This window comes from Lepidothrix coronata, unplaced genomic scaffold, assembly GCF_001604755.1.
Source record: "Lepidothrix coronata isolate B3197 unplaced genomic scaffold, Lepidothrix_coronata-1.0 Scaffold141, whole genome shotgun sequence".
Lineage (NCBI taxonomy): Eukaryota > Metazoa > Chordata > Aves > Passeriformes > Pipridae > Lepidothrix > Lepidothrix coronata.
In genome coordinates, this window is record NW_016690321.1 from 1,043,272 (window position 1) to 1,067,797 (window position 24,526).

Consider the following 24,526-nt stretch of genomic DNA (forward strand, 5'->3'; position numbering starts at 1 on the left):
TTTCCTGAGTAACAAGAGTCTTAAAAAAACAATTGTCTTTGAATGTTTTTACATATCTTTAAGATCTATTTGCCTCTCTAGGCTTAAGTGCCTGTGTTTTACACTGGTTTTACGAAAAGGTGAACTCGACCCTCGGGAATGCGGCGAGTCCCTGCGCTCGGCAGGCGTTGCCCGGCCCGAGGGACACGCAGCCGCCATTAGCAGCGCGGCGCCGCGGCTGAAGACTACATGTCCCGGCGGCCCCCGCGCCCGCCGCTCGCGGAGAGAAGATGGCGGCCGCCACGGAGCGCGTGGCGGGAGCGGCGCCGGCGGGTTATACGGGTGAGGGGTGAGGGGCAGCGGCGGGCACCGGGAGCGGGGCCGTCAGGGTACATGGGTGGATGGGGCTTGGGGCAGCGGCGGGCACCGGGAGCGGGGCCGGCGGGACACACGCGTGAGGGAGCTCGGGGCAGCGGCGGGCACCGGGAGTGGGGCGTCAGGGTACATGGATGAGGGTGCTTGGGGCAACGGGGGGCACCGGGAGCGGGGCCGGCGGGGTACACGGATGAGGGGCCACCGGGAGCGGGGCCGGCGGGGTACACGGATGAGGGGCCACCGGAGCGGGGCCGCGGCGACAGCGGCGTCTGTAACCGGTGCGTCCCTCGCAGCTCTGGCGGTGAAGTTCGGGGCGCGGCAGCGTTCGCCCCATTGCTTGTTGGTGAAGGAGCACCAGGTGCGGGAAGGGGCCGACACGGCGCACCCGCCTCGCCGCACGCTCTTCGTCCTCAACGTGCCCCCGTACTGCGGCCCGGTGAGTGGGGCTGGGGGTCGCACCGAGCGCGGGGGCGGCTGGAGGCCGAGGGCCTCGCCGCGGGAGCCGGCGTGTCTCGAGAGCAGCTGCGGGCACAGGAGGCGGCGTGAGGCGGGGTATCTGCGGGCAGAGCCGCCCGAAGTGTGCTGCAGTCTGTGCGTGAGAGGGCGGGGAGAGGCATCGCTCCCGCTTTGCTGTACCGCGTGTTCTCTCTTACTCTCCGTGTCAAGGATTCTCTGTCTAGGCTGTTCTCCCGCTGCGGGCATGTGCAGTCTGTGGACATCTGTGACAAGCCAGGGCCAGGAGAGAAAAAAGAAAAGCCGAAGTCCAAATTCTTCAACCGCAAAACTATAACGGTAAAGCTCGGGGGGCAGAAGAATACTGGTGCTTTAAGGGGAAAAGATGGCAACCACTGAATGGTTCTGTTTGGAACATGAAATAAAGGCAGCCATTTCAGGGCATCGGGTGACATGATTACATATTTAAGTTTATGTTATTTTTTTTCCTATCCCACTGCAATTTGTGGTTTGATTTTTATTTTACTTTTTAATGTTATTTATACTGCAACTCCATGCAGTTTCCCCAATGTATCTGACTGATCTGGGTGTCTTTTTCTTTTAGGGATTTCAAGTAGCATATGTGGTGTTCAGGAAACCAGCGGGTGTCCAGGCAGCCAAGGCTCTGTCACAGGAAGGTCCCTTGCTAATATCAACAGAGACCCACCCTGTGAAAACCGGCATTAGCAGTACGTCAGCCCTAGCTATCTTTCTACTAGCTAATATTAGGAAAAAACTATACTCATTACTTGCTGATTCCTACCCTGCATGTCCTATTTTGTACTAAGCTGGGAGATGTTCAGTGTTTTGTTGTCCTGCTTCTGTTATTGTACACAGGGTACAAATCTTATTGTACTGGGTATTGTAGTCTAGTCCAGTGACTGTATGGGAGAATGGGGTTGCTTGGAAGAGGGGGTTTTCCTGACATCTTTTCAGTATCATATAGATTCAGAGATACTGTCTGCATCTTGCCCTCAAAATGGAATCCAGACTCACTAACAGGCACCAGGTGTTTGTCAAGATGACAGCACTTCAGATACAACCCCTTGACAGGAACCCAGCCCTGAGTGTTGTACTCCTTGGGGTAGGGCTAGTTCACTTCTGCCAGGGAAAGTTGCAAACTCTGCCCATTGCTTGTTGGCTGTGCCCTCGGCCACAAGTCGGTTGATCTGTGGCAGTGGGGAAGCTGAACAGAAATGGGAACAGAGTCCTTACCCTGTAGCAGTTCACTCTAGAGCTGCCCAAAGGCATCTCACTGGGGCCTGCTTCTAACAGCGGCTACTGCTGACTTGTGCCCTCTCTGTCCCAGAGTGGATCGCCAGCTATGAGGCTTCTGTCGTGGATCCAAAGGAGCTTAAGGCTGAGGTGGATGCCTACATGCAAGACTATGACAAAAAGATGGCAGAGGTGAGGCCAGGCTGGGGAGGGAACCCAGCTAAGTGGTGTGTTTGGGGGAGAGGAAAGGAAGAGAGATTTCTCAGTGCCCCAGTCACAGTGGAAAAGGCAGAGGGTCCCAGTGTCTGGCAGAGGTCTTTTACTCTCAGTACCTGGTGGGCAGTCAGGCCCTGGTTTGGTTTGCAACACCTGATTCTTCCACTCAGGCCTTACAACAGGTATCCACAAATAAAGTCCTGGCTGGCATGCAGTGTTGTGACTGCAAGTTGAATACCTACACCCCTGGTGCCAGACCTTCCTTTAAATCTTGCGTGGAAGCAGGAGCTCTAGCTTTGCATGTATTTAAGCTAGGGCTGAGGGACCTGTGCATCAGGCTGGCTGGCAGCCCATCTGCATGCACTGAGCTGTCTTACCCTCCTGTCTTTACAGGAAGAAGCCAAAGCGGCCAAGGAGGAGGGTGTTCCAGATGAGGAGGGCTGGGTGAAGGTAACGCGAAAGGGCCGGAAACCTGGCCTGCCCCGGACAGAGGCTGCCAATCTGCGGGTGCTGGAGAAGGAGAAACAGAAAAGGGCCCGCAAAGAGCTGCTCAACTTCTATGCCTGGCAGCATCGCGAGACCAAGAGAGAGCGTGAGTGTCCAAGTCTCCTACCCCCGCCCATGTCTCTTGTCTCACACTGTGGCTCAAAGAACATCCTTCTTCCTTCCGCTGAAGGGGAGGCTACATCCAGCTGCTGCTGAACAGCTGGCTGGATGGGTGCGATTGACCTCACTAGCTCTTGAGAGGCCTCTTGCCACCACCTGTCCTAGAAAGGGCTGCTGGAATATTTTGTGGGAGAATGTGCAGGTCGTGGTATTCCAAGATGTTTATTTAGTCTGCACGAAGGCAGTGATTGAAGGGAGAAAATATCCAGTTTCCTCCCCAAGAGGGAGCTGCAGCACTGCCAGAGGTGAAGGGCCAGAGCCCCGGCTTGGCACTCAGCCCAAGTGTAAAAGGACCCGCTCTGGGAAGTGTGTGTTTGCAGCTGTTGGGACTGAGCCCCTCCTGGTTTGTGGAAGTGAAGCTCCCAGGAGAGGGAGATCTGTTGCTCCCGTGTGACCTGTTCTCTTTTTCCATGTTTTAGACATTGCCCAGTTGAGGAAGAAATTCGAGGAGGACAAGCAGAGGATTGCATTGATGCGAGCCCAGCGCAAGTTTCGGCCGTACTAAGTTATGCTGAGCTGTTCCTCAGGTGCCTGTGCTGGAGAGGATGGGAGAAGATGCCTACTGACTCCATTTGCCAAAGGATTTCAAGGACTTGAGGCAGCTTTGGGTTGTCTCTGCCCTTGGATCTGAAACGGGAGATCCCAGCAACTGCTGCTGGAGATGAGTTCTCTTTACTTGCACCAGTATCCTCCTGCTCTCCTGGCTGTTATTTGGCCCCGTGGCACCACTTCCCAGGGTGCTTAGGTCAGGGGGGCTGAGGCACATTCTGTGACAAGCTGTATCTCCCTGCCACCTCAGGCTCTCCTAAAGCTTGGTGAGAACTGGGATTGACCTAGCACAGCCTTTGCAGGGGCAGAGAATGGCTGAAGAACTGTAAATAAACTGCTGCTATGTTCTCAAAGCATGGGAATGCTTCTCTCTCTCACCCTAGTCTGCTGTGGGGAACAGCTTCTTGTGTGCTGGGCTGGCAGTAAAACTCATGGCTTGTAAGCTGGTGCTCCTTTGCACATTTTATCTGGGGATAAGGAGAGGAGGGAAGTGACTTTGGGAAAAGTCCAGCTGGAGAGATCCTTGTGACCTGTTGTCACAAGGAAAGATCAGTGGTTTGGTAAGTGCCCTACCACTTCCCTCAGTGATTCACTCCCTGGCAGTTCCCTCTCAGCCAGGTGTTGAGTTCCCCAGTCATCCAGCTGTGCGTGGAGCTGTGCAGCCATATCTGGGCCATGGGAAATGTCTGTTGTCCGACACTGTTGCAAGAACAAGTGCCACTTCAAGCAGCCTGGCCTTGGAATGAGAAACCAGACTCTCTAAGGCCTGTATCCACTTAACTTTTCACCAGCCCACAGAAGGCAGGGAAAGGTGGCAGCAGGCACATCTAGTTGTGGATCAGTGCTTTTGTACTGCACATATAACATCTGTGCAGCTTTGGACTTAGTGATAGGTCACCCCAGCACACTCTGTGATCAAAGAAACCTGCCCAGCCCCAGGCTTTAACACATTTATTTTACTGCTTGCAGCCTCAATGCAGGTGTGACCATGAATGTAAGGTGGAAGCGCTGGTAAATTCCACAGAGCTGATTTAAAATGGATTTACCTTTTCCTGGAAAGCCCACTGCAAATACAGTTTGCATTGCTTGTGTTGCTGCTTTAGTTGGCTTTTTGCATTAATTTAGCTGGGAGGCAGATCCTTAATATGCCTTATCTAAGGTGGACTGTATGTAAAAATTGCTGCCTCCTAAGATACGTTTTAGCTGCTTGGGTGAGCATCCCAAAAGAGAAGAGAGGTTCGTTCTCCTATTGAATCAAGAAGACGGACTTAACATTAGGAGATTAATCTTTATTTAGGACAGAAATCATCTCTGCCAACTTTTCCATAATTAGTAGCTCTAGCTGCTTCAGCTAGAAGATTAGTGACATTCATTAAAATGGGCTTCTGTGCCCAGGTGAGCTCTTATTTAAGCTGACTTCTAAAAAAAACACCAGCTCTCAGAGTAGAACAAAGACACTGAGGCCCTCTGAGCTCAGGCCCCTATGGAAGTAAGTGGAGAAGCAGAAAACTTCACTTGTTTTTTCATCAGGTTTAATCCTGGGAGCAGCCTGGCCACACCGTCCTCAGGGAGGAGGCAAGATGAGCCACCTCTCTTGCAGTGTCAAAGCTGGTGCTGCTGCTGTCACAGAGGATGCCTCTGCCTGTATTCCTGCACTGTTTCAGGGTGCAAATTTGGAACAAGCCAAGGGGAAGGCCACTTTGGGCCGCCATCCCTGTACTCAGAGAGCTGGAAATAGAGTAGGGATTCCTCTTCCCTTTGACAACTGAGATATTTTGCTCAGCTCTCCTTCAGAGAACCCCTGGCGGACATGCTTCCACTCTGCAGTGAGCTAAGCGCAGGAAAGAGTATCATGATGTGAGGAGTTGGATGTGAGGTAGGAATCGGACGATTCTGCCGGAGCCTGCTTTTTAGCTCCCAGTTCTGGACTGCTGCAGCCACTGGGGTTTCTTAGAGTCTAGCTCTAGTGTTCTGAACTGTCAGGAAGTTGCTGATGATCCCAGACACCACCTCAGGCTCGTTCAGGTGCACAAAATGACTCCCAGGCACCTCGACTAGCTGGATGTGCTGGACAGAAGGGACACAAGAAGATGTAGACTGGGAAAGTGGTCCCTCAGGCAAACACTGCTTGCTGTGACACTCATGGGAAGGGGCAGGGGCAAGGGAGGCAGGACAGGAATGGGAGGACCAGGGAAGATCTAGGTCCAGAGGGCAGTACTAACTCGGGACTTTGGCAGGAGGGGTAAGAAGCGTGAGGGCTGTGCCCTTCAGGACAAGTCACCTACTGGGGGGTGTCCACCAAGGTGAGCTGCTTCCCAGTTGCTGCTCCCAGGTCAGTGGCACATAGAGTAGAGATGCAAGGATGGTGTTTGCTCTCACCTCTTTGAGGGTAGACTCAAATGCCTCCCGCATGGCTTTCACAAAGTGATTTCTGCTGTGTAACTTGTGTGGTACCAAAAGTCCATCTTGTGATCTGAAAAGCAACAGCAAGGCTCAGTACAGCAGTGTGCCCCCATTTGACTTTGCTGAGGCCCTGGGTAGAAGCAGTGTCCCCAAGACAGTGGCAGGGGGGGTGTGTGTGACAGACCCAACTGTTCTTTCCAGGCTGCTTGTAAGCAGCCAGGTGACAGTGTCATACATGGTAGTCAGAGCACAGCTTGGCTAAGCAGTTATTTTCTATCACACTATCTGTGTAAAACCTTGGGTGACTGCCTAGTCGTATCAGAGTGGAGACTGGATAAATATTGTCCTCCCAGGGCTGCCTCCATAACTTATCTGGGAACATCATTCCCTGCCCCCGTTCTGTCTTCCTCCCTTAACTCTTTCCTTCCTTACAGTTTCCACATCTCGCCACTGTCCTTTTTGCCCCTCCATACTGCTGATTTAAACAGGGTGTGCCCTGCTTGGAGGGGGAGGTATGAAGGCAGTTTTCCAGGAGAAGCCAGCATTAGACCTGCAGAGCAAAGATCATGCTGTCTCCTACTGTGCTGCAGGTGATGGGACAAGGTGACATCCCAGACTCAAAGGCATGTACTCTCTGTGGCTTTGAGGACTTGGCCTTACCATGATGTTACATTTCTGGACAAGAAGGAATATCCTTAAGCTCTTATGATACTATAACAGGTCAGGGAAGCCAAAACTGCGCCTCATTTCTCAACTGCTACCACTTCCTCTTGTTTTCTAGACAATCTTTTAATAGCACCACACAGGCCAAGGTTGCCAGAGCCTGCACACCTTGCCCTCCAAGGAGATGGGGAAAATACAGAGGAGGACTCACAGAACAAGCTCTGGCCAGGGACAGTTTAACAGCTTGTAGGGCTCTGCGCAAGCCACTGGCCATGTCCCCAGGGCTTCTTGCCCTGGGCACCACAGGGGAGAGCTTGAAGGAGCTTGGTCAGTCCAGGGGCTCCAGGACCAGCTGGAGGAGGTGGAGGCTGCTGTAGTTTCACCTGTTTGCTCAGGCGAGAGGTTCTGGGGTCTGGAGAAGGGGGCAGGCTGGGTTGCTGTCCCTGAGGAAGAGTCAGCTCAGGAGGACAGTAAGTTGGAGTGATGCTGTGGAGGGTCACATATTTGCCAGGATGGCCCCCTGCTGTAGGGTCAATGGGATCATGAAGCCAGGAGGGTGGGGAAGATGGGACGGGACTAGCATTTCCTCCCAGCTTTGCACCAGGGAGACCCAGCCTGAAAGCAGAGTGCCAGGCTGGAAGGATGTTCCAGTTTCTCCTGCCTGTTCCAGGAGCCTGCCTAACACAGGGCAGTGGTGGGAAACTGGAAAATACTTCTCATATGTGAGGTTGTACTGTTGTGCTAACTGGCCAAAGATCTGGGTGACTGCTCTAGAGGGACGGGTAGTGGAGGACTCCTTCCTAGCCTTCATTTCTTCCACCAAGGGAGGCAGCAAGAGCTGGTTTGGGTTATGCCTCACTCACACAATGATGAGAACACGGTCCTGGATCTTCTGCAGGAGCTTCACACACTGATCCACTGTGAGGGACTCTCGACTCTGCTGCAGGTGCAAAAAGAGGGAATGTGGCAGAGGTCAGGGACAGCAGCTGAGGGCAGAGGGTATCCCTAAGCCCTCCTGCTCTAGAGGCTCTGAAGGTAAAAGTAGCAGTGGCCCCAAAGCTTCCATGCTGGGACATGATAAGTGTCCAGAGCTGTGCACAGGAGTAGTTGGCTCTGCAAAGGCTCCTTCTGTCCAGCTGCATTCCAGGGCTGCCAACAACACTGCCTGCTGGGATGCAGCACATACGGGAATGATCTCATAGCAGAGAAAAGCTTTAAATATCCTTTTACTAAAAACGAGACAGTACACTACCCTGGCTTCCATATCTGGCAGTAGCACAGGTAGAGGAGGCCCTGTTTGCTCAAAAGTGGCACAAAACTATCAAAATATCAAATGTAAAGACTTTGCTCAACTCTTTTCCCCTTCTTATATGGGTCACCTGACAAAGAAGCTGACAGAAAGCATCCATCCATCTGCTGCCTGAAGAGTCATAACAGCAGGAAAATGTGGCCAGAGGCCCTGGGGCAGAAGAACTTCTAAAAAAAAAAAATCAGTAACATTTTCCACTGACTCTGTAAGTTGAGTCAATGATCAAGTGCAGGCTCTTTTAACAGCAGCATTTAAAGGAGACGTGGGAATTAGGGAAGCAGAAAGTAAATGGCTGGGTGAAGGCAGAGCCTGGGCTCACTGAGCAGGCCTCCACTATCTCTGAGTTTTCTGTAAGCTCAGGGCTCAGAAGTAAGAAGAGCAATGCTCACCATACGGGCTCTCATGTCTCTGTTATATACCAGCCCTGGAAAGAAAAACAACAGAAGGTTTTCATGTCTCACAGGAGCAAGAGTTGTTCTGGTTTTCCTCACTTGTGGGGTCTGTCCAAGACTTTCTGAGATAGGGAAACAGTGTTAATTCAGATTTCTCCTTTTTTTTGATTTATTTTCTTTAGCTGTTCCAGGACTCGAGCACCAATCCCAGTTGCTAGAAATGGAGAGCTCCGCCTCCAGACTTAATTGATCCCATTCAGGCTGTGTAAACTCGTAGCTAGGGCATCCTGTACTCTGCAGAAGACAATGGCTACTGGCACCAGTCCCTTCCCACACCCAACGCTGGCCCAGCACCACGCAGCCCCTTACCAGCGGGTGTCTCAGTTGCTCCTCGCTGCAGCAGGATTGCTCCACCCTCTGCTGTCAGATGGCTGTTCGCTTCTAAGAGCCTGGGGGAGACACGGCAGAGAGATAGTGCTGCTGGAAAAGGGAGGAAGCAAAACAAAAATGACATGACAAGGTGACAGCAAGCTCTCAGGCTGCTTCAGAAAGGAGCGGGATGAAGCAGCAGCTTCTGGCAGCAGAAGCAAAAGGTCTTCCTGAGATTCCACAGGAGGACTTGAAAGAGGAAGTGCAGGGACAGTTTCCCTTTCTCATTCTTTCAGCCGTAACTGTCAAGGTGAGGGCAGGCAGCAAATGAAGAGGAAAGATGGGGCCTCACCTCTGCAATGCTGCTTCAGGGCTCCGTGCTTTGGGAGTTTGCTCCTTTGCCTCTAGACTCAGTAACCTGTCAATCACCCTCCGTTTAGATTTCAGCCATGCCTCAGTGTCCTGAAACACAGAGAGGGAGAGGAGTAACCCCTCTCTTCTGAATCATTTTACCCCCTATCAGCTGGTAGAAGAGGGAATTTCACCCTTCAACATCCCCCAGAACTGGTACCAGTTATGGATATCCTATTAAAAAATGCCCATTTCTGGAAAAAAGGGAACATCGATACTGCTGTAATGAACTTACTTACTTTTTACCCTTACAACCTTTTCTAACTCTTCCTACCTCACTTCTGAGTTGAGGACAACTGTCCAAAATTTGGTATCTCTGACCCAGGGCTTCTGTCCCACTTCTGCCAACCAAAGCTCCAGCATCTGGTAGCAATGATGGCAAGTTGGGAATGTAGCTTTATGTCCTGCCAGGAACAGAAAAAGAAATCCACCAGTCTTGCACCTAGCTCACCCAACAAGCCACTGGCAAAAAGAAAACCTCAGCTGGCGGCTGCCTGGACAGAGGTTCCACTTCCCTTTGTACACGGGCACGGCACAGACAATTTTGGTGCTAAGGGACTGCATCATATGGAGCACTGCCAAGGGTCCTTCAAGGGCCACCCTAAGTAGGGACCTCAGTCCATGCAACAAGGAGCAGATCAGTGCCTGCCAAAAGGAAGAGCCTGGGACGTGTGTGACCTGCCAGGAACTGGTCACATCGGTGCTTTCTCTGAACAAATGAAGCAAAGAAAAAAACATCTATTTTTGTATTTAAAAAAAGCGAAGGGAAGGACACATGAAATCTAACCTCTGGAGCTAGCAGAAAGCCAAGACTTTCCAGCAGGATCAGCTTGTCCACCATCTCAGGATAAAGGAAGCAGAACTGGAGAGATGAAACAATAGGAGAAAGAAAAGCTGAGCACTGAGTGATGTCTTTATCCTGCTACATGGAAGAGAGGGTCTGGGAAGGGCCTCTCCTCCCAAGATCCAGGTCCCACACTGTCTGTCTCTTCATTCCTCTCCCATTTGTTGTTGCAGCTGCAGAAATCACAAACCCCACGAAGAAATGATGCTTTACTCACCATTCCTGCCACAGCTCCTCCTGTGAAGGAGAGAAGGGTGCTCAGTTATGCCCAGAACAGCCCCTAGTAACAGAAATTTCCCTTCCCCACAGCAGGAGCAGCCTGAGAAGTAAAAATGCACAGTGTACCACAGGACAAAGCCAAAGTACAGGATAGAGCTCTCTCAGCAGACAGGCTGCAGGCATAGAGCAGGGCTGTTGGCTTGCTGTATTCCCCATCCTGTGCCATCCCCGTCTCCCTCTCAGGCAGCAAAGGCCAAGGAGGAGTTACTAGTTAAAAGGGTATGGTGTGCAGGTCCTGTGAGCTGTGGCCAGAGCAGCCTTGGGGAGCAAACCCCATATTGTGGCAAAACCAAATCATGTTCCAAGCACAAAGGGGTGGAGCCTGGAGTCCAGTTCCCCTCAGGAAGCTTTATAGCCCACCAAGATGGGAACTCTGTTCCCAGGCTTTGTGGGGACCAGGAAGGAAGGCTGTGGATTCTCCTTCATAGACCACCTCTCTTTGCCCATCACTGTTCCTTCCTGGGGGTGGGGAAACGCCCACAGCAAGAGTTACCACTGTTTGTACTACAGGGTCTTGAAAGCAGAGGCATTTCAGACAAGGGCGCAGATTTTTGAATCTTTTGAATTTTTTCCTTTTCAAGCAGGAACCTGGTACTTGACACAATATAATAAATATTCTAACCCAGCTCCTAGCGGCATGTCTTGTAAGTTAATTATCTACTCCTATTTCCATGAATCTCACAGCTTACAAGGACAAGAGCCACTTACCCATACTGTGACCCATCAGGGTGAACCGTCTCCACTGCAAGGCTAAGTGGCAACAGACAAAAACAGATAGTGCTGCATTAGAAACCAGAGTAGCAGCATCTTGCTGCTTCTCCACCAACATGGGCCCCTTCTCCCAGGAGGGCTTTTGCACTGCTTAATTGCTTCTTAATCCATAAACTAGGTGGCTAAGTAGGCCGATTTTAAAGAAAAAATGCATTCACCACTTCATTTTGTTGGTAGTTAAGATGTGCAGCTCTCAAGCTCTCTGTATGTCAAACAAACTCCAGCAAATTCCTGTTCACTGCCAGACATGAGACTGGCAAGAAGCAGAGGAGCCTAACCAGGCAGCATCTGCTGAAAGAGAGAGACCTTGACAGAGCATCCCGCTGCAGGGTGTTCTGCAAGACAACTGAGGACACAGAACCAGGTCTGCTGCTTTGAGGAAAGTACAATTATTCCATGTGAAAATTCTCTACGCCATTTAGCACATCAGGCTCTTCAGTCCATTTTTAGGGCACTCTGAGAGGCTTATAGGAAAATACAGCTTTTTCAGTTCTTCCCATCTGAAATATACCTCACTGAAAGAGGAGTTTTACCCTCTGGAACATCAGAGAACTTCTAGAGGTTCTTTGTGTACTGAATAAGGGATGCAAAACTGTATGTGCCACAACCTCCTGCGAGATCAGCATACAGACAGTTACATCAGGAGTTATTAGGAGCACAAGACACTCTGGCTTTCAGATTTCTTTGTATGATACTAAAGCAAGCAGCAAGCTGCCATCAGAGAGAACCAGAAGAGTCTCCAGCTTACACCTAGCACTGGTTAGAGGTCACTGGCTGCTTACAAAAAGTCAGTCTGGCAACACTACTTAGTTGCATCCACCACTTCACCACTACTGCTCTTTTTAGTATAGAAACACTTGCTGCCCAGGGCTTACTGTCTCTTCCTCTAGCAAAACAGTGAGAAAGCAGGACGCTTATTCAGTCACAAAGCACTGGCTAACATCAAACAGGATAAATAGGGGGAATTGATTCCTTCCTAGCAGTAAATGCTGCCTGCTTGTTGTAAGGAGCAGGAGCAATATAGCTCCCTCTGCACGAGCATCCCCTGAAGGGTCCCTTCAAATACCTACCGTCTGCCACACGGCGCACATCAGTCACATAATCCAGGAAATGGTAGGGGCAGCCGGCAGGTCGGTGGGATGAAAAACCATGGCCAGAAAAATCCATTGCCACATAATAGCAGCCTGAAAGGGAGAGAGTATAAAATGTGCAGCCCTGACACACAATAAAAGCCATCCTGATGAGCCAGACTTACCTCTGGGGAGCAATGGAATGAGCTTGTCAAAGGTGTTGGCATTGTCTAGCCAGCCATGCAAACACAGCACAGGATGTCCCTCCAAGGGTCCCCAGGCCTTGGCTGCCACGTGGCCCCAGGGTACAGGGAACTTCAACTCTGAGAACATGCCCAAAATAGGGTCACCGGAGAGCCACGTGCTTGGGAGTAGGTCCCAGGGGTCTTGTTAATGGTCCAAAGCTCTGAGAAGAATAAAACAAGTCTTTAGTAACTCACCAGCCTCCTGTGGTCTTAATTAGCAGCTTGCTGATTTATAGCTCCCCGTTCAACATCCCAAGCTGCCATTCCTGACTGCCTGTTTGGGGAATCCTCCTCCCAGCACGTACTAGCAATGTTCCTAGGAAGAAATATGCTTTCCCTATGCAGGAGGAGAAAGCCTCCTGTCTGTCTCTGCAGCAGCTGCAACCCGACCAGAAGGCACAGGAGATCTGGCAAGAGGGAACAATGCAGAATTCCCCCAGTTAGCTGCAGTCAGCCAGGCACCTGTCCTGGACCAGAAAGACGGTTTGGGGAATGCTGCCTCCAATAGTAGACTGTTACCACCTTGTTCACTTTTACCTTGGTGTTTCTCACTTGCACCACCAGTCGGCACCTTCGAGAGAGCAGATGGCTCCGTGCCCCACAGCTGCCACCTGCCCGTGCACCCCTCAGGGCCAGGGACTGTGCACGGAACACAGGTCCACAACTGGCCAGGCGAATCTGCTCAACCTCAAACTTGTCTCATTACTGTCGATGTGCCAGGTAATCATGGAGCTACACCTGACCTTTGCTCAACCCCCAGCTCCTGAGTGAACCCCCCAGCACTACCCAGCCTCTGGAGACCCTCCAATAGTGGTTTGAACACTTCTCCTTTACCCACAAGCCCTGGGCCCCCTTACAGACAACCTGACTATTCCCATCCCCAAGTGTCTCATGCCATATCCCCTATCTTGTGTCTCTGCTCCCTTAAATAGCCCCCCGAGACTGCACTGCAATTAAATCACTCTACAGCAAGTCCTTCCTGAGCCCATATCTCTCTAACGCATGAGGACAGAGGGGTTAGGCTGAGAGGGGAGGCTGCTGTCAGGGCCCTAATGGTCCCAATCAGCCAAACCTGGGGCTCTCCACGACCCTGTTTAAGCTCAGCCCAGGACCAGCCTCAGCAGTGCTGCAGGAGTGCCAGCCTCCACCAACAGCACCCTCCCTCAGGAACCGTGGCCATGCCTGCTGATCACGGGGCTGTGTCTGATTCCAGCTGCCCTCGCCGGGCCAGATCCTGACAACCAACCGCGGGCTGACTTCCCGGTGTGACCGCGGACCTGCCCCTTCCTGATGATCTGGGCTCCCGGCAGAGCCTGATCGCCCTCCCCGGGCAGCCCTGCCTGGGCCCGCGGGGCTCCGGCCCTGGAGTCCCCAGGGGCCCGGGCTGGGGCCTCCCCAGGCGGGCAGGAGGCGTTGCTACACCCAGACCTTCACCTCAGGGCGCCCTGGAGGGCGCGGTCCCGACCCCGGGGAAGGGCTGCCCGGGGACCGACACCTGCTCGGCGCCCAGACCGACCCCGCAACGCTGCGGCCGCCCCTGCCCCGCTCCCCGCGGCCCCCTCCTACCGCTCCGTGAGGCTGAGCTGAGGCGGCGGCAAGAGGGCTCGGCCCGGCGGCAGAGCAGGGCGGGCCGGCCCGGCTGCACCGCCCCGCTCCCCTCCCCGCGGCAACCCGGCCTCTGCCCCCGCCTGTGTTTGGATCAGGCTCAGTGAGAGTAACCAGAAGTTAACGAGGTCTGTGGGGTCTGAAGCTGAAAACAACCTCCTGGGCATGATAGGGAGGAATCAAAATCAGGGAGGTACGGCTGCATCTCTGACTACCTTCAGAAGACACATTACTGACAATAGAAACTGCCTGTACTGTGGTGACACAGTGTGAGATGTTTTAACTGTGACCCAGGACTTCATAATGACATCAAACAGGCTCAGTGCTTGACACCGACACTGAACTTCTGTCGCTCTCTGATAGAGAGACTCTTCTGAACTCCTAACACTTGCTGGAATCATGTTGCTCCAGGGACAAGAGTCACCTTCCCATACTGTGACCCATCACAGCGAACTGACTCTACTGCGGGGCCAAGCTGCCACAGATACACAGTGGACAGCACTGCCTTAGCCGCTCTGTTCCTCTTCTGTAAAAACAGACCCCTCTCACATGGAGAGGTTTCTATATAGTTTTCCTCCTTAGTTGCCCAGTTGCCCAGAAAGGTGACGGCTGCATGGACCGAGTTTCAAGACAGTCAACACCCAGGTATGGCTGTTTGCTGGTGCCTTGCACTCCCTCCAACAGTCAGTCTGCTAGGCCTAATGCAGACCACAACCATTTCTCTTCAGTCAAGGTCTCTGAAGTCAAAGGAAGCAAAGTCAAATTGCGTTGTGAGCAGTGGCACACCTTGCTGAAACAGTTGGAGAGAGCATAATGAATGTCTGTTCGTAGGGAGTCATTTTTATACTGATAATTGAAAGCCCTCTGCTCAGTTCAGCACATCAGTCTCCTAAATTACACAATACATTTTCAGAACAGCCTAAAAAGCTTGAAAGAAACCAGTGTAGAAGCTTACAGCCCTGTTTCTCCTGCCTAGCTCAAACTCATCCTGGCAAAATAGGCTCTGCACCACGGCAGTTGAAAGATAACCTTGGGGACCCATTACTGAGAAGAAATAAGAGTGCTATGCAGCTCACAGCCTCCCCTCCAGGTGAGCCATTAGAAAGAAAATCAGAAAATTAATTTTTACAGGTTTGGAAAGTCCAGCGTATTGCTTTTTCTTAGGCCTCTATGGTGGAGGAGTGGGAAAGCAGACTACAAGTGCTGGGGAGACTACAAGAGAGAGAGAGGCCACAGTACCTTCTATAGTTTCTTTCCTGCAACTGTCAGAGGTGGGTGGCTGATTACAAAAGGTGAAAAGTGAGAGACAGTTTGGCAGAACAGATTTGTGGAATGAACTCAATAATCAATCACTGCAGCTGTTAGCAGAGGGCATGGCCCTCCTGTGCATTGTAGGAATTTCTTCAAAAGAAGCCATCAGAAGGCAGTGTAATTGTTAGGCAGTGGCTGCTGCTAGGCTTGTGTTTCTTCAGTCTGTGGCATGACTCTTGAGGAACAGGACCCCGTGTCATGAGCATGAGTTATGCAGACTCTTTGCACAAACCTCAGAGGTTGATGGAAAAACAGGCCATGGCCAGGAAAATCCATTGCCACTCATGAGCCAGATCTGCTCTGGGGAGCAGTGAAATGAGCCTGTTGAAGGTGGTGGCATTGTCCAGCCAGCCATGCAAGCACAACACAGGTTATCCCCAGGCCTCAGCTGCCACCTGTGTTTGGGGCATTGGGAACTTCACCTCTGAGAACTTGTACCCACAAGCAACATCCTCTGAGTGCTAAATGCTGGAGCTGGTCCCAGGGAGCTTGTTAACAGCCAAGAGTTCTGGACAGAACTTGTAGGTAGGCGGTAGTTATCTGTCAGTTCTGACCTCTACCTAATACCAGTTTTTGGACACAAGCCTTGTTTGGGATAATCCTGGTGTAAATCCATATACCTGGTGGTATATGCATCACCACCCATAGGTCTTGGACTCTCTCCTCCACCACGTTGGGCTCTCTCCCCGACTGCAGCAGCCAGTAGGATCTGGTCTCTCATTGCTTTGGGTCACAGAGATGACTCTGGGGCTCAGGTGGGAATAATGCATTCTCTAGTGAATGCATTCTCTAAGACTCCTGTGACCTGCATCCTTAAATCACTTCTGGTAGGAGGCTCCATCAGCAGTCACCTCAGGGAAAAGGAAAAATTCCTCACAGAAATTATCAGGAATAAGTGATTTCTGATAGAGCTCCAAGTGGAGGAAGTTGCACTGGGATGTTCCCTGGACCTTCCCCTCCGTGGCAGGACTGTCATCCTATTAGCCAAAGCCAGATTGTGGAGCTGTCCTCCAGGTCCCTCATGCCTTCTCTAGCAATGTTACTCACCCCTCTGACAGAGCAGCCCAGCATCTCACAAGAGTGTGCATCTGCCCCTGCACAGCCTGGAAAACCAAGCCCCAAGGGAAGGGCCCTATGTAGGATGCACGGCAGAATTTGGATGTCTCACAGAATTCATTCTGCTGCATCTACTTCTACAAAGTGCTGCAGGCTACTGCAGTGAAACTGTTGCCTGTGGAGGACCAAATTAGACTCCATCTGGAAAGGTGCTGAGGCGTTGGCTGGGCTGCACTGGGCTGGTGGTAAGAAAGGCTGGTTTTGCATAAAGAACTGGGAGTTAGTTTGAGATATCCCATGTGCTTAGCAAAGGATAATTTAACCTCTATATCCTTGCAAAGGAGCAGGAGACCTGCAAAGATGAACTCTGGGGCACGCAAAGCTGTTATGCTCCACTGACTTGCAATAGCATTGATCAGTTTGTGCTTGCTGCAGATCTGGTGAGGAAACTTTAAGACAGCAGATTGATTGCTACCAGGGGACAAATTCCCCATAGCTGGTTAGATTCAAGCACTGAAGTACTGACATATTGATCTATTTATGTTGATTTATTAGTAATAGCCCTGTACCCCAAATCCTCTTGTGCAAGTAAAAAACCCCCACACTATTGCTAGCTTAACTGATTTCTTTCAGAGGATATATATAGGACACACCTCTATATAAAGCCCCACGTTGTGAGCATATGCTGCAATCTATAGTGGGCAGGATAATCAAGGTGATCACAGGGCAGCATGTTATAATGCAACCAGCTCCAACATGCTGGCTCACATCCACAAATCTTGCTTGCCTTGGAGATGGTCCCAAGAAATCTTAAGGGTTTAAGTGGGCTGCCCATGTGGGAAGAGCTGAGTAGGATATGAACATCCTGCCACCGCTGGGCTCTGTTCGACAGCAGCAGATCCATCCAGGTACTTCGTGTGGTGTATTTTTTTCTTTGGTTTTCCTTAATTTCTTGTTGAATTTCATTTATGTGAATTTCTGAATGACTGAAAAAGCCACTCACATATTAAGAGCAAAAAAACTGTGATGGTTTCAGCTGGTTTCTCTTCCCTTGCTCCAGTCCTGTTGCGCTCCTTGTTCCAGAGCTCTCCAGCTGTGCAGAAAGTGGGAGACACATATAGCTGCTGGCTCCCACCCCCCACAGTCTGAGGCCAATATGATAGTTTAAATGGAAATCTTTGTTTTAAGCCAAGCTATGAGTGGTTGAAAAAGTGGAGTACCTCTACTCCAGGGATTAACCTGCAGCATAATTTGGATAGTGGGGCTGCTGGAGTGTTAAATCATCCACACATGAACCACCAGCATTCAGCTGGAAGCAGCCCTAGGCACACACCATGCATCAGGTCCAAGTGGTGCACATTTGCATCACTTCATTTGCAACTAATGAAATAGCTAGAAACATTTATTGCATATAAATTATATATGAGCACCTATCATACAAATAAACTGTTTCCAGTCTCAGCTTTCCATTTCCTCATTAATCACAAAGTCTATTACATTTGGGACAGATTCAGGAGTGTCTGCTGGTTCCCATCCCCTGGGCCTGTTTTGGTTAACTCAAGAGGTGAGCTACTCTCCAGATCTCTACAAAGCCCATACACACCTTTAGAGTATGCACCTATTCTAATGTATGAAGTGGTAGGGGAAGCAGAGAAGTTTCTCTCCAGCTCTTGTCTAGAATTAAACTTCTTTCACTTGGAAAATCTGGCAGATTCCCCATAGGCCGAGATGAAATAATAGCAAAAACCATAAGTAATCTGACACTTGTAATTACAGGCCTACCAGCTCCTTATTGACCTCAGAATAAGGAAATAGCACATACTAGGATCATTTAAAAACAAGGGAAGAGTTCTAGTTAACAGTAAGTCTCATGTGTTTATGGAAAAGAATTCATAAAACTGCTTGGAAACTTTTTGAGATGTAAGTTATAGGTTTGGGTTATGGATTTGACTGACAAATGTAAAAGCTGTTGAAGTAACAGGGCTCTAGCAAGGAAACTGACACAGTCTTACACTGTATTTTGATTTTTAGAAAACAGGAATGATACAAAATCAACACATTTTGTAGTAATAATTGATTAGATAGTGTCAAAATGTTAAAGTTGATACAAGCATGTAACGGGTGTTTTTGAAACAGCCCAATGGTGAGTTGCTCCACCCAACCCACACCTTTGGTCTGGCAGCTCTGTTTGTGGAAGTGACTCTGGCGAAGGATTGACTCACGATGTAGGAGCAGCTGAGTGTGAGCTCCCAGTGCAGTCAGAAAGGCTAATTTCCATTCCAGATGTATAAGCAGGGAATGCAGAACAGGTGTAATGAGATTATATTGCAGGAGATTATATTGTGTCTGCTAATTCCATGGATGTGATTAGTGGTGTGAAAGAATTCCCAGTTTTGACATCTATGATTCAATGAGGAAGGTAACAAGTTGGAGAGGCTTCCTGCAAGAACTCTAAGCCCTGTTAAGGAGTTGGAAGACATCTTATGGGGGATAAGCATTTAGGACCGTTATGATCAAAGCCTAAGTATACCTATGTAGTGTTACATTTTTGCTCCTCCAATTGCCACACTGCCTAACAATGGTACAAGAAAAAAACAGTCTAGAGATGAGGTATGCGTTTTATAATGGAGAAAAGAGTTAAATACTTGAGCAGTTTACTTAGGGTGCTGGCAGCTTCCCAAACACTGGCAGTTTTTTAATGAAGATGGGATGTTTAACAAAACAACAATGATTAATGTGACAGAGTCCTTTGTCCTGCGATCATCTGGAAAGCAGAATGGTCTGGAAATTCGTCTAGTGCAACAGACACTGCTATCAGATGGTACTAGCCTGCAGTGCTTCTACTACAACTGCTCCCAAAATTATAGCCCTTGCATTTTATGTAATTTTATTTTATTTAGGGCCTAAATTTCCTCAGCTGAGGAAGCCCCTGCTTCTAGGTCCAGCAATGACTTAGGAACCTTCTGCTGTGGGGTCTGTATCTTGGATTGCTCTCTGTGCTCCTTTGGGGTGGCCTCTCATGGCTGTTTTTGTCTACTTTGGAGAAATGCCTGAAGTGAGTGAACTCAGTGCCTGTGTCCTGTGAGTGGGGTTCAGCATCACCACCTGATTGTCTGAGGGGACAAATCTGGGGAAGCATGGGCAGGACTGAGGCTACGTGATCCAAGTGAAGGATTCTGAATGGAAGGATTTGGGCAAGGTCCACCAATTTTGGACAACTCTCCACGAACACATCCTGAAAATGTGGGATAACAAGGAGAGGCAATAGGCCTCAATGACACAGTGAAATCCTTAACTGAACTTCTACCTCCATGTCTGGTGGGCAGCAGTGTTAGGAGGAGTTAACCTCAGTCCATCATGGATTTATGGGGCCACAAAGCCCCAGGGAGCTCACACCTGAGTCCCTTGGTGCAGCGAGCTGGTTTCTCATTTCCTCTGTCCTGGCTCATCCTGTTACTGCTCTAGTGTATTTGACATACAGGGCAGATTCAGAGATGAGGGAGCAGTTTGCCATGCAGTTATAAAAGTCTGTTTTCTCTGCAGCTGCTTAAATCTGACCTAAATACCTTCCAGATTATGCAGCCTGGTGCTTTGTTTCAAAACCTAGAAGGTCACTGTCTGCTGGGTCTTCCTCCCTCAAGTGAACCGGGGGCATGTACTGGCAACGAGTGAGAACTCGTGTTCTGCCGCGGCTATGGGGGAAAGCCAGAACAGCAGAGGGTGTTGCGATCTGGAACGAAGGCGCATCGGCAGTGGTGTGCGGGGTGCCCACCCTCCAGCCCTCCGCGACGCGCAGCGTCGCTGGGTAGGGGAGCGCTGCAGCCCCGTTCCGGAGCTGGCAGCCTGCAAGCAGCGGCACAAGGCTCCCCGCAGCCGCGCGGGGTCACCTCGCTCTGGGCAGCCCCTGCACCTTCGCTTTCCTGGAAAGCAGCTTCTCTTCGTTACTGAGAAGAGCCCTGCTCTGGCAGGGGAAGGAGGGGCCTGGCCACCGCTTCACGCAAAGGGGCCACTACTTGTGCTAATTTTTCTCATAACAGTGGAACTAATACAGCATCTGCTCGCTGGAAACCACAGAAAGCTGTTTTTGTTTGTTGGGGGGTTTTGTGTGAGTTTGTTTTTTTTTTTTTTTTCCTTGGGGGGAGCAGAGGGAGGGGGCTGGGGATTTTCCTGTGTTGGTTTTGTCCTCCTGGCTTTCTCTTTTTCTGTTGTTGCTTGGTTGGTTCTTTTTTTTTCTTCTTAGTGCTTTGCTGTTATCACCTCCTAAAAGGAGGCTTTTAGCAAGTTAAGAGAGGGACCACCTAGAAAGGGAAGGAAGGGTCAAAAGGGAAAAACAAACGAAGAATGAATGCTTTTACATTTTGTACTGTTTGCAGGATGGACTTGCAGCACATCAGGAGATGATGGCAGTCATTTCCTAACCACTCCCCAAGCATCCTTCCATCCTCCTCTCTGTACAAAATCTCATGCATTGCCTGCATCACCTCTCATGCCAGGGTACCTAGGCCTGCACTGTGCTTTCTTCTCTCCCTTTCCTTTCCTACTTGGCAGGAAGCCCCCAGGTTATGTCTGAGCCACTTGGTCAGCTCCATCCTCACGGCAGCTTCACTTCCCACTCACATCCCAGCCAGAAAGCCAATGTCCACACAACACCATGTTTGGGTCTGGCTGGAGGCCCAGTAAGGCACCGAGATCCTAGGCAATTGGTCACCTGTCATCTGGAAATGATGCTCCAGCCCCAGCTGAGCTTCCATTCACAGGTTTGCTGGCTGAAGGGCAAGGCAGTACTGACATATGTAACACATTACCCATCTCTCCTCTCCTGTGCCCTCCATATTCTCCTTTTTTTTTTTTCTATATCGCTTTTCCTTTCTTCTGCAGATTTTCAGTGCTTCATTATTTCCACCCTAGTTCTTTCACCTCTCCCCTCCTCTGGGCCAATGTTTGACTTTTTCTTTCCCAGAAAACCATCTCTATTCAGTAGTTTGCAGTGACCTGCTCCAAAATACCTTTCTTCTTCCCACACACCCCAAACTGACAGGAGTAAATAGGCAGATTGTAGCTCTTTCTACCTTATGCAGGCTGTAAGGAATCTGCACGCTGAGAAGGAGCAAAGCTGTTAGGGTGTTACTGGCTCTTGGGCTGTTGGATATCAACATCTTATAACTTACCGAAGACTTGGGGTTCACTGAAGAACGAGCAGAGAAATGCTACAAAGTAGAACTATGATCCAAAGGAAGAATGAACTCAGACTTACTGCCCTCGGCAGTGGGACTTCAAACATAACTCTGGAAATGGTTCATTTTGTCAGCAACTCTACCAATTAATGCTTTCATGTTTCTCAGAGTTTCAGTATTGGGGATAGTGAAAGTATATGTATCCTTAAGCAGAGGAAAAAATGAGGGGTAGGATAAAACTTGTAAATCCCAAGAACAAATCCTGGTGCCTTCTTGGGAGCTATTCCTCACCATGCTGTCATCAGCATCCTGGGCATATCAGAAACCCTGTCTTTAGGATGGATCCAGCTTTCTCCAGCCAGATACTAGTGGGCAGTGTTCAAAGTGAGTTGCTCATGGCAGGACCATTAGCCTGCCTGTATCCTCACAGTCATTACACAAGGCCTTTCAGGCTAGTATCCATGCCCTGAAAGCAGTTGGGGAAAAAATAATCAATCTAGCGGTGTGACCATGGGTAGTCTCTTGGTTATAAGGAATTTACTTGTATTACTTTTTCCTTAAGAAAGCTCACCAAAAGACAGGATTTGTTTTTCCCCTTAAACACATCCAAGCTTGGTTTCAGGCTTGCAGGAAGAAATGCAGCACTAGAAAGTCTGTACTTGTGCATGATTTTGTTGCCACCTCCTCTGCTGTGTCACAGGACAAAAAGATACTTTAGCACCCCTGTGTTTTCCACCTGTAATGAAGCCACTTCAGAGGTACGTTGATCCTGAACACATTTGGAACCCTGTGAGCCAAGTCTGAGTTTTGGAAAATTGTGGTCAATGGTGCCATCATGACATGTCTCACCAGCTTTTATTGCTGAAGAGGACTGCTGCAATACGCTTCCGCTGTAACTGCTGCAAGGTCACGGTTTCAAGTGGATGAGAGAAATATGAGCGAGACCCACAGACGGTCTCAGAGCAGTGAGGCTGGATGTTAACTTTTCATAGAAAAGATGAAGAGGAAGAATAAAAGGAAGAATTAGACCAGTTTAGGCAAGGTGGCTGGTAGAGTCTATGAAGTCACCCAATAAATGCTATAAATATCCACAGAGGGAAATGGACTCCCTGCTAGGCAACTGTAAAGCAAACCACAGGATATTTTTGAAGCTGCCATACAAAAATACAAAGAAAAGTGTGACAAGTCTATTTAAAAACCAAAAATGGAACAGATGAGCACTTCATCCCTGCTGTGATTTAGAGCTACAGCGGCAGGTCCTCCCACTGAAGCCTCTGTGAAAAAGAATGAAGTGCTTTGCCCAGATTCTTATGGAAGTTCAGAAATTCTTCTGTGGTCAGCAACGTCTTCATGCTTGGTTGAAAGAAAAAACAAGGACTGATGTCTCAACGCTCAGTGGAACTTCTGGCAAGGCTGAGGATGAGATTCATTGGTGTGTTTCTGACTGCTTTGTGCTCCCTATCAATGCCAAGCAGTTGTAAAGCTTTGTCTGCTGCTCAAGCTGGAGTTACAGCTGCTTTGCATCACTAGGCTGGTACAGAGCAGCCAGAGCATGTCTGCGTTCGGGGTTTGCATAGAGCTTTTTCAACAGGGCAATTCACCTGGCGTGCACACACCAGGGAATGCATGCAGCAGGCTCGGCGGCATCTAGAGCAAGTATATTGGTGAGTGAGAGCTCCTGTGGTGCGATCAAGTCTCAGCCTCATTGCAGGCTAGGCCTTTAACTGTGGGGTTTGTACTGAATTCCAAAGGTTTATCTTTTCTCCTATTACATCTACCCTGTCTGAGCAGCAATATGCTTATGGTATGCAGCATGTGGTGCACTATTTATATTTTGCATCATAATATTTTGGTGTAGTTGCCCATTTTTCCGTAATTTCCAGTATTTTCATTTGACCCACCAAGGCAATGGCGCCTGTTGTAGGCATGCTCCTCAAGCGTGTGCTACACTGCTACACAGGCTGTGCTGCCAGGGTGCTCGGTGCCCTTCTGGAGGCTCCTGCATTCCGGAGAGGAGCTGAGAGAACGCTGGCAGAGAGGGCCGGGACAGGCTCCCCGTTTTCCGCTGGTGTAAAGAGCCTTAGTTTGATGGCTCTGCCCCCCCCGGGCCTGTGCGTCACCCCTCGGCCCTGGAAACAGCCCCTTCCCCGGTGCTTGCGAGCTCCGATGCCCTAGCCCCGTGCTGGAGGGCAGCTGATGGTGACTGGGAGGAGGGGCAGAGCCGCGGTCCCCGCCGCCGCCGCCTCCCCGGGCGACACGTGGCTCCAGCGGGTCCCGGGGCTGGTGGATGCTGCGGTGCCGTCCCGGTGGGGTTCCTCTCTCAGTCTGCAGCTGGGAGGCTTTCACAGAATCTTTCTTTTTCTTTTCTCTCTCTCCCCTCATCGGTCCAACTTTTCTTTTAAAAAAAGCCAAACAAACCCAAACTTTTTTTCTTCTTTACTTTTTTGTGTTTTTTTTTCGCCTTGCAAGAGCCACGCCGTGGAAACACGGGGTGGTGGAGGAGGGAGAAACCCCTCCCCTTCCCCTCCCCCGTGGCTCCTTCCTCGGAAAAGAAACATTTGGGGGGTTTCCTCCCCTCCTTTCCCCTCCCCTCCGCTCCGCGCCGCTCCGCTCCTCGGAGCCGAAGCCGCCGACGCGGCGCCCGCCCGCCCCGCGGCCGAGGAGGGCCCGGCGGGGCAGTCGCGCCGCCCCCGGTAAGGCGCGCACCGGCCCCTTTGTGAGCCGAGGGGCCGGGGGGGGATGCGGAGCGCGGCGGTGCCGGGCGGTGGGGAGCGGGGCCGCCTCCGTTTCGCTGCGGGGCGGGAGAGCGGCGGGGGCCGGGCCGGGCTGCGCCGCTGCCGCCCCGGCACTGAGCGCTCGCTCGCACCGGCGGCAACGCCGCCCGCCCGTGGCCCCGGAGGTGCCGAGAGTAAGTTGTGCGGCGTTAACTGGAAAGGGCCTTTTGGGGGGCGGGCTGCGAGGGACATGTCTGTCTGCTCCGGTCCCCCCTTGGCTTCTTGCAAAGGGGTGCAGCCCCCGCTGGTTTGGCTCTTGGGGATGTTTGGGCTGTTGTTGGTTGGGGAAGATGGAGCGTGTTGGGGTGCGTTCCCCAAGGGGGTCAGACGGAGATTTGGGGTGCTCGCAGCTCATTGC

General features: G+C 50.7%; 3 protein-coding genes across 4 annotated transcripts in view; 2 read left to right on the forward strand and 1 right to left on the reverse strand.

Moving 5' to 3' along the window:
- The first annotated feature begins 246 nt into the window (after positions 1-246).
- RRP7A (ribosomal RNA processing 7 homolog A) lies at positions 247-3,934 on the forward strand. Its single transcript, XM_017827636.1, has 7 exons — positions 247-321; positions 648-790; positions 1,021-1,146; positions 1,412-1,535; positions 2,156-2,253; positions 2,671-2,869; positions 3,363-3,934. The coding sequence occupies exons 1-7, from the start codon at positions 270-272 to the stop codon at positions 3,446-3,448; spliced, it is 828 nt and encodes a 275-aa protein (XP_017683125.1). The 5' UTR covers positions 247-269; the 3' UTR covers positions 3,449-3,934.
- A 235-nt stretch (positions 3,935-4,169) lies between these two features.
- On the reverse strand, positions 4,170-13,881 carry SERHL2 (serine hydrolase-like 2). 2 transcript variants are annotated; one of them, XM_017827632.1, is made up of 12 exons: positions 13,815-13,881; positions 12,189-12,409; positions 12,004-12,117; positions 10,871-10,912; positions 10,101-10,120; positions 9,827-9,901; positions 8,981-9,090; positions 8,629-8,708; positions 8,257-8,291; positions 7,422-7,498; positions 5,872-5,965; positions 4,170-5,559 (listed from the first exon to the last, which is right to left on the reverse strand). In XM_017827632.1, exons 2-12 carry the CDS (start codon positions 12,334-12,336, stop codon positions 5,443-5,445), a joined length of 912 nt encoding a protein of 303 aa, XP_017683121.1. In that variant the 5' UTR covers positions 12,337-12,409; positions 13,815-13,881; the 3' UTR covers positions 4,170-5,442. The 2 variants fall into 2 exon arrangements, with proteins under 2 accessions (XP_017683121.1, XP_017683122.1); XM_017827633.1 differs by lacking the exon at positions 10,871-10,912.
- A 22-nt stretch (positions 13,882-13,903) lies between these two features.
- NFAM1 (NFAT activating protein with ITAM motif 1) overlaps positions 13,904-24,526 on the forward strand; it is a 54,504-nt gene continuing 43,881 nt past the window's right edge. The window contains exon 1 of the mRNA XM_017827644.1: positions 13,904-16,465. The gene's annotated coding sequence lies outside the window, so the exon portion shown is untranslated. The remainder of the gene's footprint in view (positions 16,466-24,526) is intronic.